The 19,123-nt window shown below is 51.3% G+C and overlaps 1 protein-coding gene and 1 pseudogene across 1 annotated transcript; both read left to right on the top strand.

Annotated features, from left to right (window-relative positions):
* Positions 1–2,236: 2,236 nt before the first annotated feature.
* On the top strand, positions 2,237–6,129 carry LOC125119768 (cysteine and glycine-rich protein 2-like; annotated as a pseudogene).
* A 5,740-nt stretch (positions 6,130–11,869) lies between these two features.
* LOC125119767 (GRAM domain-containing protein 2A-like) lies at positions 11,870–19,114 on the top strand. Its single transcript, XM_047767214.1, is given in 11 exon segments — positions 11,870–12,933; positions 13,768–13,825; positions 14,176–14,251; positions 14,869–14,972; positions 15,557–15,589; positions 15,591–15,656; positions 15,788–15,859; positions 16,299–16,361; positions 17,352–17,496; positions 17,720–17,816; positions 18,760–19,114. Coding segments are annotated over 11 exon segments (1,098 nt in total). The 5' UTR covers positions 11,870–12,658; the 3' UTR covers positions 18,869–19,114.
* The last annotated feature ends 9 nt before the right edge of the window (positions 19,115–19,123 follow it).

Below are 19,123 nucleotides of genomic sequence, written 5' to 3'. Positions count from 1 at the left end.
TATAAACCCACTTTCCCTGGGGGATCTTCCTAGCTCCTGTGCCCATCCATGTGCTAGTAACTGAGATACATATCCCTCTAGCCTGGATCTTTCTTCTGAGCTCCTTATTCATATGTAACTTGACATCTTCATTTAAAGGTTTCTCACACATGTTCAAGACTGAACTCATGATTGCTTCCTTCAAATATGTTCTTTTTCCCATGCATTTCCTCCTCCTGCCCCGTTTTTGTCTTAGCAAAACAGAGCAGTATCCTACTTGCTTAAGCTAGAAATCTGGAGTCATATTTGACACTTTTTCCCTTAGGCCCCACATCCACTTGATCACCCAGTCTAGACTGATTCTATTTGGAAATATGAATCCTAAAGCCATTGCTGATCCTCTATCACTACCACTGCCACCAAATCTGAGACATCATCTCTCTGCTGGAACATAGTCTCCTAACTGGCCTATTTCCATGGAAAATTTTAAATATATACAAAAGGGGAGGAGAGTTGTAGGACAGATCCCCATGTATCCATCACCACCAGCTCCAATAACCAAGATAAGGTTGTTCCTATTCCATCAATACACATCCTCTACTCCTCCTGCCCCACCCCCTTTGGATTACTTTGAACCAAATCTATGTTTTAGAGTGATCTATGAGCAGGTCCAGGGGTACCAGCTCAAACAGATGCTATTCCATCCTCTTTAACATACAAAGTTGATCGTGTATTTCCCCCTTTAAATCCCTTCATTGTTTTCCATTGCTTTTAAGAAAATGATAAAAACTCTTCCTAGGACCCACAGGGCCCTGCACGATCCAGCCCTGCCAACCTTTCCAGCCTCATAGCTCAGCACTTCGCTACTCACCCTCCAGACACAAAGGCTTTGTTTGTTTCTTATACATGCCACATACCTCGGGGCTTGTGCACATAATAGGCTCTCCTCAGTGACCCCTCTCCAACTCCCTCCAACCCCTCACCTCCAGTCTGCTTAGCATCGCTTGGCCATCAGCTCAAATGCTGCTGCTGCTGCTTCAGGGGTCTTCCCGGTCTCCATGGTTGATTCAGGGCTCCTTGATAGAGGTCCTCTAGGATGCCGTGCTGTCCCTTCATAGCATGCATTGCAGTTATAATTATGTATTGATCTCTATAAATATTGGTGTCATGTCTGCCTCTCCCACCAGGCATCTTGGAAATAGTAGCTTACCTTATCCTTCTTCGTATACACAGCACTTACACAGAGCTGAGGAATATAGGCATTTAGCTGACATTTGTAGGGAGGAGGCACAGAGGCCAGCAGCCTTCTCAGGGCTGCGCTCCTGCCAGCCTCTCCTGGGATCAGGGCTCTTTGGAACCACAGAGAACCAGTGGCCACCTGCTGCACACCCAGTTCATGGTTCGGCTTTGTCGTTCCCTCAGACAGCATTTGCTTTCCCTTCTGGCCAGAGACTTTCTTTCCCCTTTGCAGAGGAGTAACTGAGGCCCAGAAGGAGAGAGTGGCTTCCCCAAGGCCCCTCGGTGATGAGAGGCACTTCGGGGCCTGCCTTCCTGTCTTACTGTCCCCACATCCAGGCCCTTGCAGAACCCTGAGACTGCTTGAGACTGCCTGTGCCCTGAGAAGAGCCGAGTGGGTCCCCAAATCTGAGTGATTCTAAGGAGGGGTGTCCCAGGGTGGTTGGAGTGGTTTTGCTGGAAGGTATCCATGGACAGACAGAGTTGACTTGTCCAAGGAGGAGCCACACCTCCTGGCATCCTTGAGTGGGGGCGAGCATCTGAGGGTGTCTGTGGGCCCTCCCCTCAGCAGGCCTGGCAGAGGGTGGCCCCCAGGAGCACAGGAGTACTCTGTTTCTTAATGAATGCCAGTCTTGTGTTTAGACCTGAATGACCAGCTTTTTGTCTGGAAACAGCCAGGCCCCGAGTGCCCTGCCAAGAAAAAGTGGTCTGTGACCAGGTCTAGGGGTGCCAGCTCAAACAGATGCTGCTCTAGCAGTGGGCACCAATGTATGAGACTAGCAATAGGCAGGCATGCTCTGCAGAACCAATTCCCTGCTCCATGGTAGCCTGGGCTTTGTAGGAAGACCTGGAGATGCCCAGGAGCCAAGCTTCCAGGTTTTGGCCATTTGTCTCTCTGTCTCCCTAGTGACTGTTCTCACTGCAGGCCTTTGAGCTCTGGCCAGGAGGAAGCAGCAAGTGCTGGTTTCAAACCTCTGATGGAGGGAGAGGGGAGGGTGGGATCTTGATTATGGTTGGGCCTGAGCTGCAGGAGCCCTTCTGGGGCTCTGGGCCCAAGGCGGTGGGAGGCAGTCCATGGGTGCCATCTAGGTAGGAAGAGAGCCCTGCTTGCAGCTGCACTTTCTGGCCGTAGTCCCAGGGGAAAAATTCAAGCACAGAGGACACGTAGGAAGCTTTGGGGGTATAGTGGGAGACCTGGCAGTGCTTCCATCTTTGCTTCCCAGGGGGAGCTCACCTCTAGGCATCCTTCAAGGGACATGATGGAATGGGGTTGGGGGCAACTCAGCTTTCAGTGGTGTGGGCAGGACTGTGAGGCTTAGTGGGCAAGGTGGTGAGAACGGGCCTCTTCACGAGGGCTAGGCCATGCCTCTCTCATATCTTCACAGCAGCTCTGACTGTCTGCAGGCCACAGAGGAGATTCTCCCCATTTTATAGAGAGGGGAGGTACCTGGGAGGCCACCTAGAGGGTCAGGCAGAGCCAGAGGCAAACTTGAGCAAGTTGCTGTCACTCCAGGTCTTGTGTTTGGGTCCTGGGGCCCCACTGCTGTTGAACAAACTACACAGAGGGAATTTCAGCAGGGAGTGTTTGTCTATTTGGTAAACTGTTACTGAGTACTTACTGTATATCCGAGGCTGTGTGAGACCCTGGGTAGGGGATGAATAAGACGGTCTAGTGGGGAGACAGCCACATCAGCAGGCTATGCAGCATGGGAAGCCATGTGTGGGCACAGTGAGAAAGGGGTTGGCTCTACCTGGAGGTACCAGCAGCCAGGCTTCAGGGAGGAGGCTTCAGGGAGCCTCGTTCTCAGGGATGAGAACGAGGAGGACTCCATCTGGGGCAGGGGCAGCTTAGCTGAGCAGAGCTCAGGCAGAGCCAGGTGGGGCAGCCCATTGGCAGCCTGAGTACTCTGTTCTCAAAATCTGTTCCCATGAGGGACGGGGCCTTTCTTGTGTGTTGAGAGAGCCCAGGCCTGGGTAGGGGGTCAGGGAGTAGGGAAAAGGGATTGGGGCCCTTTAACCAGTGCTGGTCCAATTAACCAAGCAGCTTGGCTATCGAGTGAGCAAGCGAGCGAGCGTGGGAGATGGGTCCAGCCTTGCTCTTGGCCCTCCCAGCTCCCACTGGATGAGAAGACCCAGAGTTTGAGATGCTTGTAGGTAGGAGTACTTGTTAGCATCAGAGCTACTTGAGGCCTGTGGGGAGAGTAGGGGCTGGGCTCTGCAGCAGGGAAACTCTAGGAGAGGGCAGAATTTGGGGCCTCATCTGTATAATGGGGACAATGCATCTCCCTTGCATGACTAAGCTGGACTGAGATTAGAGGAGATCACAAGCCAGATCCAGTTACCTTCTCCTCCAGGGCTCCCTTGTTATCAGGGCCAGACTTGGTCCAAACTTCCTTCAGAGTCCTTTCCCCTTCCTGGCTCTGAAGGTGCAATGGGGGAGTGGTGCCCAGGTGTGGGCATCAGACATCTGTGGAGTCCCGTCTCTGCCAGTGAAGCCAGCCAAGGCTCCCTCTTCACCAGTGAAATATAAGTTGTACCACCTGCCCTACATAATGTCCTTAAGGACATCATGTGCTTGCCCTAGTTTGTGGTCTTTAGGCAAACCAGGTGTGGGGGGTTTGGGTCTTGCCTGCAAGGCTGGGCACTGGAAGTAGAATGGAAAGTTAAAAGGCAGCCGAGGTGGGTGGATTCTCCTTGCTGTCCCCCACATAGAGGCTTGGCCCTTGGCCCACCTGCTTCTCCACTTGCTTCCTTGTTCTAGACCTAGTCTCCTGGTGCATCCGGTGACTCTGCCCCAGCATACCTTCAGCTCTCTCCTGCCTGTTTTCTGCCTCACTCACCTCCACGTCTCATTTTTCCCAGTTAGGATTCATCAGAAAGGGAATCTGATGAGCCGGCTCATCTTTTCATTCTAAAGAGGCCATGGATCAGCTTGTGGGTGGTTTTGCTTGGCTGTGGCCAGGGTCATCTGAGATAAACTGAGCTGTCACAGTCAGGCTTCTGGCTGCCACATCCCCCATCATTTCAAAGCTGCCACAGGTAGTCAAAGGAAACAAAGCCTATTCCTGGCCCAGGGGTTCTCAGACCAGCTCCTGGGAAGCAGGGTGGTGACTAGTCTGAGAGCCTGCCTCATCCTGAGTCCTTTGCCAGAGCTGCTGATCAGGACAGCAGGTTTGGGACCCAGCATGTGGCCCCCAACTCACCGAGCTCCACCCCTCTCACTCTAGAATTCAGTTGTGGGTTCTCTCCCTTTTTCTAGTGGATGGAAAGGCCGAAGCTGTTGTCCAGAATATAGAATATCAGCTCAGAAAATAAAAAGTGAGGTGCAGCTTCTGTGTAAGTGTGCAAGTGCAGCTTTGATGTAAGACAAAATAGAGTTATTTTTTGCAAAAGAAGGAGGTTGCCCTTCAGGTTTCAGTGTATTGAGGATGAGCCTGACTCTATCCACATTATTCCAGTTTCCCTTGGGGAGAAGTCTTGTTAACCAGTTTCTGGGCTGTAAGAGGACAGTGGCCCAGAGGAAAAGATAGGAAGTTCTTGGGAAGGACACAGTGTAGCTCAAAGCTGGCTGCTGCCACACAGGAAGGCTGGTCTTAACTTCTTTGGCACAGCTTAGGAAATGTACTCTGTGACCTTAACAGATGAAGGAAATCTCTATTAACAATGTGATTCTCTGTCTCGGTGAGGATGTTCCTGTGTTAAGGCATAGGAGGGTCAGGGCCCCAGGTCCAGAGTCCACACAGGAGGACTGGTCTTGGAGACCAGGACATATACGTCTCCCTCTGAGCCACAAAGAAAGGTGGGCGGGGTTTAAAATCCCCTGAGAGCTTTTAAAAGCCTCAAGCTGAACCTCATGACCCAACAATTCCAATGCTAAGTGTTTACCCATTGAAACGAATACTTGTGTCCACAAGATAGGTGCTGGAATGTTTGTCGGAGCAATTTTGTAATCTGCAAAACCTGGAATCTCAATAGTAGAATGCCCCTCAACAGTAAAATTAATAAACCAGAGGCTCCCTGACTCCCACTGTGCTCTCTCCAGTCAGTTCTCTCTGTCTCCTCCTGCGGTGCATGGTCCTGCTTCTGAATTGAAATGCCCATCCGGGGGGAGGAGGCAACAAGCGCGGGGCCTGCGGGAGAACCATGTACCACATGGAGGAGGTGCAGTGCGACAGCCAGAGCTTCCACCGCTGCTGCTTCCTTCGTATGGTTTGGAGGAAAAACTTAGTACAACAGTGGCAATTCATGATGAAGAGATCTACTTCAAGTCCTGCTACAGAAAGAAGTATGGGCCAAAAGGCTACGGTATGCTCAACATGGACAGGGGTGAAAGTGTTCAGCCTGAAAGTGTTCAGCCTCACAGGCCTACAACAAATCCAAACACTTCCAAATTCGCTCAGAAATACAGAGGTGCTGAGAAGTGTTCCAGATGTGGGGGTTGTGTATACGCTGCCGAGAAGATTATTGGCGCCGGAAAGAACTGGCACAAAATCTGTTTCTGATGTGCCACGTGTGGCAAGAGTCTTGAATAGACAACTATGACTGAGAAAGAAGGTGAAATCTAATGTAAAGGATGCTATGTGAAGATTTGGCTATGGGATTTGGCTATGGCCAAGGAGCAGGAGCCCTTGTTCATGCTCGGTAGAGGTGCCAATCCAGAACCAAGGTCACACACTGAGAATCCCTACATAATCTCAGCACAGATCATCTAACACTAAACTACTTGAGTACTGTACATTGCCCTGTGCTTGGATGGATAGTCCAGCTGACTAGTAGGAAGAGAGCACTATGCCTTTTTGCTTTATTCATCAGCATTTCGAGGACCATTTCTTTTACATTTTAAAATAAAACTTCAGCTTGAAAAAAATTAATAAACCGATTAAAATATGTCCTCATAGTGGAATCCTACACATTAGCGAAAATGTAATATTTATAACCACATGTAGCACTGTGGATGAATTTCACGAGCACGTTGTCCAGCAAAGAACACGTCCTGTGTGATTCCATCCATAAAAGTCCCTGAAGAGACAAGGACCATCAGTGGTGTTGAAGTCAGAATGGTGGTTGTCTTTGACAGAGCAGGCAGTGAGGCTGGGAGGAGCAGGTGGGGCTCCTGGGGTCTGGGTTTTCAGGTGCACTCCATTTGTACTGCCCTGCACACCTACTTTATGTGCACTTTTCAATATGTAAATTATTACTCAATAACGTTAAAGATATATAGTTACCTAGATGCTACCCCAGAGCTTCTGATTTAATTGCTCTGAGACTGGGCTCAAGGATCATTTTTGTCTGTTTTTTTTAAAAGCTCTACAGGTAGAGTTCCCGTCGTGGCTCAGTGGAAATGAATCTGACTAGTGTCCATGAGGACACAGGTTTGATCCCTGGCCTCGCTCAGTGTGTTAAGGATCCAGCGTTGCCCTGAACTGTGGTATAGGTCCAGCCCTGAACTGTGGTTTGGATCTGGTGTTGCTGTGCCTGTGGCGTGGGCCGGCAGCTGCAGCTCATTCAGCTCCTAGCCTGGGAACCTCCATATCCCATAGGTGTGACCCTAAAAAGACACACACACACACACAAAAAGGGCTCTATAGGTGATCCTAGTGTACCCAGATGGCTCCACATTGGAATTAACAGGATGGTTTCTTTTGTTAAGTAGGTGGCAAGCTATGTGCTGAGGGGTAGAGGTGGAGTGGGGTGAGGTAACATGGGGGAATTTGGAGGCTCCCCAAGGTCCAGGCTGCTGAGCACCAGTGGCCAACATTCCTTCCAGGACATGACCCCTCAGCTCCCTGTCCCTAGATGGCTCTTTCTGTGGCCTCTGGGTTTGTGCTTCCAGAACCCTTCTGCTAGGATGGGGTTTTTTGTTTGGAAGAGAAGATGTCTCCTTGGAGCTGCCTGGGGCCCAGCATCCTGGCTGCAGGAGAGGCTGGAGCTGTTCCTTGCCTTGAAAGGAGCTGAAAGGACCCACAGGATGCTCTGTCCACTGGAAGACAACTTGGGAGGGTGTGGACACCTCCCTACCACGAAGGTCCAGCTGGCTCAGGCTGCAAGGCCTGGCCAAGATCTCTGCTTTAGCAGCTGTGGTGCTGCTACTGCCAGGGGCTTGAGGAGCTGGGGCAGGAGGTTTGCCCTGTGGTTAGGGAGGGTTGTGGTAAAGGAGGCTGGGTAAGGTGTGGAGTGCTGCCTGGCATGCGACAGCCCAGGGGAGTGCAGCCAGCATGTACTGTTGTGGGGGCAGGAGGGGCCCAACCTTGGTTTTCCCCCAAACACCCCATTATCCCATCTGAGCCACTTGATCTTTTTCTGTATGTCTTCCACTTCCTACCCGAGGACCCCTTGGATCATTCAACCAGCATGGATTGAGTGTCTGGTGCTGTCTGCCTACTCCACAGGCTGGGCCTCCTGGAGGGAAGGGCCCATCCATGGGTGACCCCCATCAGCTCCAGTCCATCACCTCCACCCCTTACTGTCAGGCCTTCATCTTCTCTGAGCCTTCTTCACTCTTACTACCTGGCTTTTATTTTCCCCTCCTCCCTCTTAAAGTTTCATCCTGTCTCTTTCTTTCACTCATTCATTTAGCAGATGCTGGGTGCCAGCTGTGTGCTGGGGATACAGAGATGTGTAAGACACACCCTGGTGGAGCTCAGATGTATAAACAGACAAGCACAGTCTGGTGTGGTAAGTGCTGGAGCAGCAGCATGAAAGAAGGGACTCGGGACCACGGAGGGGAGATGATCCGCTCTGCGGGGGAGGAAAGCAGGGAAGGCTTCACAGAGAAGGGGACATCTGAACTGGGCCTTGAAAGATGTCTGGGAATTCCCCAGGTGGATAAGGATGGCAAGGAATTCCAGACAGAGCGGCCATGGGGGGGTGAGGGTGAAGGTGAGGGGCTGCCACGGTGAGGAAGCTAAAGGGCTCAGCTGAGCTGCCTGGGTGAGGCTAGAAAGGAAGCAGGAAGGTCAGGAAGGCCAGCTGAGGAGGCAAGAGGGAACCACAGAAGGAAAGTCAGCAGGAGGGGAGCAGGCTCAGATCTGGGCCCCAGATAGCTCTGTGTGGATGTGGGAGAAGGTCAGGTGTGTAAGGGCAAGGCTGGAGGCAGGTTTAGTTAGGAAGCTGTTCCCAGCATCCAGAAAAAAGATGGTGGTGGCCTAGGCTTGCCTGGTGCCTCAGGAGTGGGGACAGTGGATGGTATTCTGGGTTAATTAGTGGCAAGGCTCTCGGGGCCTTGGGGGTTGCCTGGCTGAGGGGGAGAAGCATGAGTTGAGGCTTCTGGCCTGGGAAACTGTGAGGCCGCAGCCTTTCAGGGGGTTGATGCTGAGCTCATCTTGATGGATTTGTCTAGGTGGCAGGGTCTCCCACTCAGGCAGGATGAGGTGTCAAGGTTAGAGATTTATTTTTATTGATTTATTTTGGCTGCAACGGCATGTAGAAGTTCCTAGGCCAGGGACTGAACCCACGCCAGAGTGCCGGATCCTTAACCCGCTTTGTCACAGGGGAACTTACAAGGTTAGGGATTTAGACTGGGGAGTGTCTGCCAGATGCAGATATTTGGAGCCAGGGGGAAGCATCCAGAACAGGGTGCATGTCGCAGGTGTCCTGTGAGGCTTTGTCCATGAGGTCTGCTGGGAACAGCTAGACTCTTGCATCTTTGAGTCTGCTATGCGCTGCCTCTCTCTCCCTCTCCTAACCTCTCCGTGTCTCCCCTTTCTTGACAGGCCTGGCTTCTCTTCTGACATCTCTCAGTGCTAGCTGTCCATCCCCTCCCTCTCAGCAGCCCTGGGCTGGGCAGGCCCATACAGGGTTCTAGGGGTGATAAGCTCCATAAGTATGTGTGGAAGGAATGAAGGAATGGGCAGGTAGCCTGAGTTCCCACACAGCCTATGAGGCCCGAGGGCAGGGCAAGCATCAGCTATGTCCTCTGGATAGGCATCTTGCTTTTGGACTGGTCTCAGCAGGGTGAAAGGGCCTCATCTAGGAATTTTCAAACCTTTTCTACCCCCTTTATTTTACTTTATTTTATTTTGTTTTATTTTTTGGCTGCGCCTGTGGCATGAATAACCTTCTAGGCCAGGAATCAGACCCATGTCTCAGCAGTGACAATGCTGGATCCTTAACCTAGTGGTTAAGGCCACCAGGGAACTCCTCCTCCCCTTTTAATATCCAAAATACCAAGCCTTCCCTGCTCTATCACCTTCATGACAATAATGGCCTTTTTTTGTGGCTTGATTGAAAAATACAAATGGTAAGACTCCTGATATTAACTCCACGTGGAGAGGTGGGATGGGGATGGGTGGACAGGGAGTGCAGTTTACAACCCACAGAGCAAAAGCAACTTGCTCTAGGAGGTCTGTGTGAGAGCGGACAGAGGCTGCCAGCAGGGTGGGGACCCAGACTGGCTATCTGCTCTCCAGATCCCTGCTCTTGCCACCTCCCTCCTCTGGGTCAGGGCCCTGTTGGTCCTTGGACGGACCCCACCTGACTGGTTCTGTTGGTGAATTCTTGATGACCATTGCCCCAGATCTAGCTTTTCATCTGACTTTGTTCCCATTTCATTACTTGTATGCACCTAAACAAGTACTACAGGAGAGAAGATGAGTTAGTAGAAACTCATCTTGAAGGTGATTTTGAAAGCGGTGCATTTTGGCCATTGCCAGGGTCTCTGTATCAACAGCATTATCAGGATGGCCAGGAGGGGCTGGCTTTAGTCACTGGACATGAAGGAATGGCTTGTAACCATCCTGTTCATCATACACGAAGAGGTTGATTTTAGTTTAAATATATTTGAGTCATCTTCCCCAGGAAACTCCTGTTTCATTGCTGTTATTTTCTTCATGGAGATGCTGTGGGAAACATGACAGCCTTCTTTTGTTATTCCCATGGCCCTTCTCTCCTCCAGCCTCTGTTCTGACCTTACTTACATGGTCCTTCCTCAGTCATGTCTCGAGTGCCTGCTGCCTGCTGATGTTGCATTGGGTTCAGGGGGTGATAGAGGAAGCAGAGTGCCTGATGTCCTGGAGTCCCTGGAGATGGACAGTTGGAGCTCACCCACACAGTGTGATAAATGCCTGAGAGGGAGCCCAGGGTTCAGGGCTGTGAGTGACCGAAGCAGGGCTCATCACTAGGCTGGGAAAGGGCCAAGGGAAGGGGCCCTTCGTTGAGAGGGTCCCCTTGGAACCTAAGGATGCGTTGGGTTTAGAATCCATTCAAGGGGTGATTATCCAAGCAGGGTTAGATGATGGAAGTCCAGCAGGATTACAGTCCCACCCAGTTAGTAAGGCTCAGCTTGCTTTTCTCTGGGAGCCTTCTGTAACTCTTTCACTCTGTGTGTCCTCTGAGCTACTACAGCCCTGATTACTTGAATCACATTTTCCAGTGCCTGAGTGACAGAGTCCTTGTCTGTGTAACCATGGCCAAGCTCCTTCTCCCACCTCTTTGGGTCTCAGTTTTTTCTTGGTCCTCCAGGCTGGAGTGTGTTACTTAGAGCAGAGCCCACACCCTTCTCCTCTGATGGCCCAGTGGGCTCCTGGGCTGCAGGGTTCAGACTCTCTAAGGGCTTGGTGGTTTGCCTTGTACACACTGCCTCAGGGGCTTCTCCTATCAAAGCTCACAAACCAAGAAAGGAACAGAGATGAAAGAGAGGGACGGACACAAAAGTTAAACACAGGTACAGCAATAATATCACAGAGAGAACTAAAAAGCAAATGACAAGCTGGGAGAAATTTTAGCACAAATGATAAACTAAGGATTAATATCCTCAACAAAGAATGTATATAGATCAATAAGAAGATCCTTATAGGCAATTCACAGATGAAATCCCAATGGTTAATGTGTATTTGGCAAAAATGTTCAACTTATCAGTAAGCAGAAATAGAAATGAAAACAATATATTTTCACCTATCGAGTTTGCAAATGTGAGAAAAAATAATACACAGTGTAGGACCTGAATGTAAAGCAACAGGCGCCCTTGTATAGTGCTGATGGCCATGCTCATTGGTATAGTATCTGAAAAGCATTTTGGAAGTGAGTCTAGAGATCCTGAGAAATGTTCATTCTCCATCCACTAATTTCACTTCTGAGAATCTATTCAAGGAATGAATGACATGGGGAATTTCTCATGAAATCATGTTAAGCAACAAAAGTAGGGCATAGAAATTGTATGATATATAATCCCACATACATAAATTATGAATTTATGCATAAATGTTTTCTTTGGATGATTTTAGTGGGAATTTTTTCTTATGGGTGATTTTCATAAAGATAATCATATATATTTTATATTTCTCTTATTTCCTGTAAGAAGCATTTTAAAAAATTAAGGGGGGAAAAGTCTCTGTGAAATGTGTAACAATGGAACCAAATAAAATAACTTTAGGAGTCAAGGGGTCAAAACACTGGCACAACCTGTCACTTTGCAAGGTTCAGGAAATACATGACATGTGAACCAAAGTGCTCTGTAAGGTGGAGGGCAGAGGTCAACCAGGCCACATGGCTGTGGTTGGGCTTATTTGTTGGGTAAGATCACCTGGCTCTTCCCTATAAGACACTAGGTACAGCCTGTCCCTTGGTGGGTCTCGGTTTCTTAGCTGTGCAATGGTAGGGTGGGAGGGGGGTTGAATTAATAATCTCGGAGGGGCTTGGCAGATCTCAGCTGACGTGGCACTGTGTTCTTGAAGAAGAGAACTTTGACTTTGCCAGGTTTCATTGCCGGGAGGGACAGAGCTCTGGGACCTGCAGCCTCCAGGTTCCAGCTCCTAATCTGCTCAGAGACCAGTGCACAGACCCTGTTAACTATTCAGAACCACCACACACTGCCTTGCTTTGGCCCTGCTTCTTGGCCACCCTCTCCTCCCATCAGCCCCTGGACCCACTCAGTTGCAGCTAGTTTGACTTCCCGGGCTTTATTGATTCCTAGTCTTTCTGCTCTGGAGGAGCACGAAGAGGAGATTGAACTCTATCTAGGCTTTGGAACTGTTTAGTGGAGGCATGAACTCAAAAGCTGTTGGAGACCATCCCCCTCCCCACCTAGGGAGAGGGTGTCTCCTCCCTCTCAGGCCCTCTGTCTGGAACATTTTTGAGATGGTTTGGCTCTCAGAGTTGAGTTCCCTTGACTGTAGTATTGAGGCCACTTCCTGGTGTGTGGCAGCCCCACCCCCTCAGCCCACACTCACCTGCGGGCTGACTGGCGTTCACGTCCACACCTGTGCTGCATCAGCTGCTCAGCCTTGATAAGGCCTCTTGCGTTCGGACTCCTTTCCAGAAGGTGAAGGTTTATGGTAACCCTGCCTATGCACCTCTGAAACTTTTGCTTTCAGCCGTGAGCAAGTCTCAGGGTCCTCCCTCCCAGCTGCCTTCTCAAGGGTGGAGCTGGAGGCCTAGCAGCTGCCTAGTAGATTGATTTTCCTTTGTACCCAGGCATAAGCTGAACTTCAAGCTTCCAGGAAAGACGATGAGCGAGACTCCCTCTGTCAGCTGCCCCCGACCCCTGCCTGAGCTGCAGCCTCTGGACTGTGATGCCTTCAGCCTCACCCTCAATAGCAGGGCTGGTCTCGCGTTGGGGGGCAGAGGCAGCCACCCTGGGGCTGGCCAGGAAATATGTCCTCAAAGAGCTCCCCTTCCTGATATGGGCCTCTTTCTCCTCAGCAGCCAACAGATGCATGGAAAGACAGCTTCTCTGAAGAGCACAGAGAAACCAGGCAGGGTCCAGAGACCCCCAGACTCCAGGTGAGGCCCTTCTCCCAGGCACTTATACATACAGATTGGGGGTGGGAAGCCCTCAGGAGATGGGCTGTTAGAAAGGGGGCCTTAAGGCTGTGTCAGGGGGTTGGTAGGGCATAGGCTGCCTGGGTCCTCTTCTCCCACTCCCAGGCCTGTCCTGGTGCACTAGGACCAAGCAGAGTCCAGGCTTCTCCGGTTACCAGCCTCCTCCCTGCCCACCTGTCCGCAGGCCAATCCGGTAGGGCCATGGTTTGTGTTTCAGCACCACCACCTTGGTAGCCTCCATTAGGTCAGGGGGGTCTGCCCAGCTCCTCACTGCGGATCTCCAGGCCCAGGGGAGGCAGCTGCAAGGAGGGCAGTCCTGCCGGGATCATGTCCCATGGCCAGGCCCTGGAGCTGTGAATCCGACACCTCCACTTCACCTACTTTCCAAACTGGTCCCCATCCCTCTGCCTCCTGCTCACTCCTTCTGGGGTCTGCTCCTCTGCATGCCTCTTGGCTAGAGAAATGGGAGAGGGCTTTTGACACCCATTGGTGGGTGGCTCCTAAGTGTCTCTGGGAGATCAAAGCTCGTGCCAAGCACTTCCTGGGGGGCTGCTGCTTACAGCTGTCTGGAAGGAGGGCTCTCCATGACCCTTCCTTGCATCAGGAGTGCCCCTCCCCGTGAGTGAGCTATGTGCTGAATGTGCTGATCACTTTTCTGTGGCCCCTAGAGAAGGGCCCCCATCTTCAGTCTCTTCCCCAAACTTGCGGCTTGAGGCCAGGGCAGAACTGGCACTAAGGAGGCATGAGTAGCACTCAAGAGTTCCTTGTCCCTGGAATGGCTTATCTCCTTTGCAGTCTGCACTGGCCAGAAGCCTTGAGGGATGAAGACATAAAGAAGTGCGGCCGAGAAGGGGTAAGTGTGTGAAGGCTGACTTCTCACCACCCACCGAGAGACGGGTACTGTTGGCTCCTTGGCCATAGATCTGTCACCAGGAAACCCAAGTGGATGTCCTTTCCTGGGTGGGAGTTGTGCCCCCTTCTAGTCATAGGCTGCCTATCAGGATCTTGTGTCTCCAGGAGACAAGCTATGCTTGAAACTCAGCCCTCCACACCCACTGGCTGCTTACTGGCTGCTTCATACCAAGTCCCTGTAGGACCCCACCATCCCCCACCCTCTGTGGCCTTATTTCCTGGTGGCTGGATCAGGGCTCTCTGGTGGTCTGATCTCCCGGAACTTCTCAGACTCAGCTTGTGTGTTTGCAGACACTATTGAGTAAATACAACCAGCAATACCACAAGCTGTTTAAGGACATCCCCTTGGAGGAGGCGGTTCTCAAAGGTGAGCCATCTCCTAGTGTGGCTGGACAGGTGCCAGCAGTGCTGGAGGCCCAGGTTCCCCTACCCCCTGCCCTGAGCCTCCAGGCACAAATCAGATATGGGAGCCGGCTGCCTTTTGAATGTGGTTTTGGTCCTTTTTTTCTTCAAAAGTGTGAGAAGACTGAGCTGATTTGAGATAGGCAGTTTAATTTATGAAAGTTTTCTTGAGGAAATGTCAGAGCTTCCAAATCTTATTTCTGGTGGGCTCTTGTCAATGACTGTTCTTTCCTATTCAAGCCTCTCAGTGAGTGTGGGAGTATTTTCACAATCAAGGTCCTCTCTGCCAGACAGGGCAAGGAGTTCTACCTGCAAGAATGAACATCCTCTTGGAAGACCAGGGAAGAAACCTTTTAGGGGATGGGTGGAGGAAGAGGACATATCTAGCAGCCTGGTGGGGGCAGTCAGGAATCTCAGGAAAGGATGCTAGGTTGCCCAGGGGAATGGGTTGTTGGGACCTGGGATTGGGAAGAGGGCTGAGGAGGACAGTCCCTGAGGCTGGACTCCTGAGTGGGAGGACCCAGGCCCTGGGGCTCCCAGGCTGGCCTTGCTCATGACAGTCTCTTTCTCCTGACTTCCTAGTGTGCTCTTGCGCCCTCCAGAGGGACCTCCTTCTCCAGGGCCGGCTCTACATCTCCCCCAACTGGCTCTGCTTCCACGCTAGCCTCTTTGGCAAGGATATCAAGGTAGTAATAAGTGGTAAGGGCTGCCACAGCCCAGGGAAGAGAAGCCCCTGCCTTGTGGGTGTGTCTGAAGTCAGGCCTGTCCCTTTGCACCTGGCACTTGGTGAGGCCTCTGACTGTGAGGCATCCCAGCTGGTGTCCATGGAAGTAGCCACACAACTTCCAAACAGGGACCCCTATCTAGATCTCGCATGAACAGTTCACTGCCAAATTATTCTGCCATGGGTATCCCCAAAATGCTTTCAGGATCAGAGTGGGAGGTCACATTTATGACAACCATAATGTGGCCAGGTGGTGGCTCAGGGAACTCTGTTACTGGAGAATGGGCTTCACCGGGGCAACCATCCTTGCTTCTTGGAACTTGGAGGTGAGAGCCCAGTGCAGCATGTGCAGCCAGGGGCTGGAGGGATAACTGGAAGGGAGCCTGCACGAGAAGGTGGAATGCTCAGATAACTCTCCCATTTGGGACAAGGCTTCTCCATGGTGTCAGTGCTAGGCTCAGTGCCAGCGGTGGCCCTAAGCAGGAAGTGAAGGGACCATGTCCTGGGGGGTGAGTCCTGAGAGGAGCATGCCTTTTCCCCTTTCAGGTGGTCATTCCTGTGGTGTCTGTGCAAATGATCAAAAAAACACAAGATGGCGCGGCTCCTTCCCAATGGCCTGGCCATCACTACCATCACTAGCCAGAAGGTTAGTGAGTTTCTGGGCCTGAGGTCCCTTGTCCATCTCTGTGTTCCAGCCCAGGAGTCCACAGCCTGACACTGGCACTCTCCCAAGTCTTTACTCATTTCACCCTTTTCTGTTTTCTTTCTATGTTCCAGTATGTTTTTGTGTCACTTCTCTCCCGGGACAGTGTATATGACATGCTAAGGAGGGTCTGCACCCACCTACAGGTATGGAGCTTGGGGGCAGCGGTGGGGCTGGAGAGGCTGCTCAGGCCTGGACTGAGGTCTTGGGAGCTGTTGAGAGAGGTTGGTCTATCTCTCCAGCACAGGGAATGGGTACAGGGAAAGAGTAACAGTTCAGGTAATCCATCTACGCTTGTGAGCCTGTCTCTTTAAGGCCAGTGGGCCCTTGTGTGTTCCCATGTATAGCCCTCACTTGTGCTTCCTCAGTGCAGAGATAGGAGCATGTGGCTGCTTCTCAATGTGCCTACAGCTCTCTCTGGCCTATGGTGAGGAAGTGGGGAGGGCAGCAGCTTGGGGGAGTACGTTGCCTTGGTTTTACCCTCTGTTCCAGCGTTAACAAGGGGTCCCCCTGCAAACTCTGGGAGCGATAGGCTCCATCTGACCCTCCCCATGCCTGACTTTGGCTGTTCCCTTCCTTCCTCAGCCTTCCAGCAAGAAGAGTCTAAGTGTAAGAGAATTTCCAGAGGAACCCGAGTGCAAATCTCTGGTGAGGACTGAGGCTGGGAGCACAAGTGGCTGGCCTGAGACTGCCCAGAGCTCTAAGGCTCCAGGGCCTCCCAGGCAGGGGCCCACAATGCATAACTGGGGCAACAGGCTCAAGAGCTAGTGGCCATGCTGTGTCAGGGGGTCCTCTAGACCTGCCATGCTCCATACTGTGCAGAGCTGCTAGGTCCCGAGAAGATTTGCTGACTTTCTCAGTGGATGTCCAGCCCCCAGGACACTGCCCAGGTTGGACTCCACACTTTCATAGGTGCAGAACCAACAACCCTTGCTCTTTCCTTTAGCTGAATCAGGAAGCCCTTGAAAGGGATGGAGATGTCCCTGGGGATGAGCTCTGAAGTCTATCATTGTAGTACCCAGGCAGGCTCATTATAGATTTGCTGAGGTTCCAGTCATTTCTTTATCTCTTGGAATCCTGGGTAAGCAGCATTTCTAGAGCAGGGGTGGGGGTGATAGTGGAAATGACCCCAGGGTGTTTGAAATTTCCTTCAGAAACTATTAAGCATTTAGCCAAGCATGCAGTATGCACAATGGCATGCAGGGGATGGAAGGTGATGTTCTCATTTTTATTGGTGGGGACCCTAAGTGCCCCTGCCAAGGTCAGTGACATACTAAGGGTTAGAGCCCAGGTTAGCAAGAGTCGTGACTTATTTCATCTTGGATATACAGTGCTGAGCTCTCTTAGACTCAGCTGGGTACCTGGGTTAGCTCATGTCTTAGACTCCACTGTGTTTCTATGCTAGTGATCTTCAAAGACACTGTGCCCTGGAAGAGTGGCTGGTCACAGCAAGGGAGTTGATTAGAGAGACATATGATTGCTATGGCAGTGGTTTCCCCTGCTTTTAGGTACCTGCTTCCTTGCTAGGCATCCATATTGACAATATCTGGAAAGGCTTTGGTAAACCTGTGTGGACCTCTCACGGCAAGTGAGATCCCAAGGGCTATAGTGAGACATCTTCCCCTGCCTTCTCCACAGGAAGTCCTCATCCCTGAGATGAAGTGGAGAAAAGCATGCCCTGTCTCCAGATCCCTGTCTGTCCCAGACAACATCCCTTGTATCCCTCAGACATCCATGGACTCCACAGATGACTTCTTCTCCTCCAGGAAGCCTCTGGGGTCTGGTGAGTTCAGTGTGCTTACTCATGGCAACTGCTTGCAAAGACCAGGCTTTCCCTCCTCCCACTTCTACACACAGGGGTCATCACAGTCAGCAGGGCTTCTGCGAGCTATTTCTCTTGCCAAATCCATAACGGAAAGCTAAGAGCCCAAGTAGCTTCAGAGAATGAGGGTGGGTGGGGTCCTGTCTTCTGCCCCAGGAAGATGCCTAACGCTGTCCTGTTGCAGAAAATACTGTCTCTGAGGAGAAGCTGGAGGAGGAGTCCAGGAGCAATGGGGAGCTGAGGCACTGGGATTACCGGCTCCTGAAGATCTTCTTTGTGCTGTAGGTGACTATATGTGGGGTGGGTGGTGGGTAAGACCAACCTGAGTGTCTGGGTGTTTGGAGCGGTGTGTTGGAAGATCACTGTCCAGATTGAAGGGAAGGTTCTGAGTCAACTGCAAGCTCTTGGTGGCCATGCAGCAGACCTTTATGGAGCAAAATAAAGTATCTCTAGTTTTCATGCCTACAACCCTAGAACTTAGGGTTAAGCCTGTGTGGTGGGGAGGGGCACGATATGAAATTGTTGAGGAAAGAAAAAAGTTGCACAGGACTGGGGAGGAGGAGGGCTGGTGATCTGAGAGGCCTATCAGATGGGTTAGGAGAGAACAATAGCCTTCCCACTGCCCATTGGGGTGTTTTCTGGAATCCCAGGATTGCCTGTAATTCTGCTTAAGTACTAATAGAGCAGCGAGCATGGTGGGCTGTTTTTTGAACAGCCAACCCCTGGATTCTCTCACCTTACCTCTTCACCTTCCTCTGGCTCTGCTGGCTGGGTTCTGTCACCTTCAGCACTTGCTGGGGAAAAGGCTACTGCCTCAGGGGTAATCTTAGTGGTCTTGGAGAGGGGGCTTTGACGACATCTCCATGAGGACAAGCCTCAGGATCCATATGTGGCCTCTGGGAAGAAAGATGCCCAGGTCTGAACATAGCTGCAGGCAGAATTCTTTAGTTCCTCCAGTTTCAGGATTAACTTAGTACTATTCCTGTTTTTTTTGTGTGTGTGTGGTCTTTTTGTCTTTTTAGGGCTGTACCTGTGGGATATGGAGGTTCCCAAGCTAGGGGTCCAATCGGAGCTGTAGCTGCTGGCCTACACCAGAGCCAGGAATTGAACCTGCGTCCTCATGGATGCTAGTTGAGTTCACTAACCGCTGAACCACGATGGGAACTCTGTCCTATTCTTATTTTTAGTGAGAGATTCAACTCTTCCTTACCCCTCTTTCTCCAGGATCTGCTTCTTGGTCATGTCCTCATCTTATCTGGCATTCCGCATCTCCCAACTGGAACAGCAGTTATGCTCCCTGAATTGGGATGGCTCAGTCCCCGGGCACAGGTGATGATGCCCTTTCTCTTTCTCATGCCTCTGGGGTTTGAGGGTTAAGGACAGGAACCAAAACCTATGGCCAGGCTGCTTGTTACTTTGGCTGGTCTTGGCCTTGCCCTTGAGCTGGCTTGATGGCCCTCAGCAAGGTCTGCAGGGTATACAGGATATACAGATCCCACTTTGACTTGCTTTCATGGGGGAAGGCTTCACTGACCTGTCTGTCTGCCTTTTAGGCCCTTTGTCTGACCCGGCTACCTCTCCTATGTGC

Source organism: Phacochoerus africanus, chromosome 2, assembly GCF_016906955.1.
Source record: "Phacochoerus africanus isolate WHEZ1 chromosome 2, ROS_Pafr_v1, whole genome shotgun sequence".
Taxonomy (NCBI): Eukaryota; Metazoa; Chordata; class Mammalia; order Artiodactyla; family Suidae; genus Phacochoerus; species Phacochoerus africanus.
Note: the sequence above shows the minus strand (reverse complement) of the source record. Positions and strands in the feature narration are given on the sequence as shown.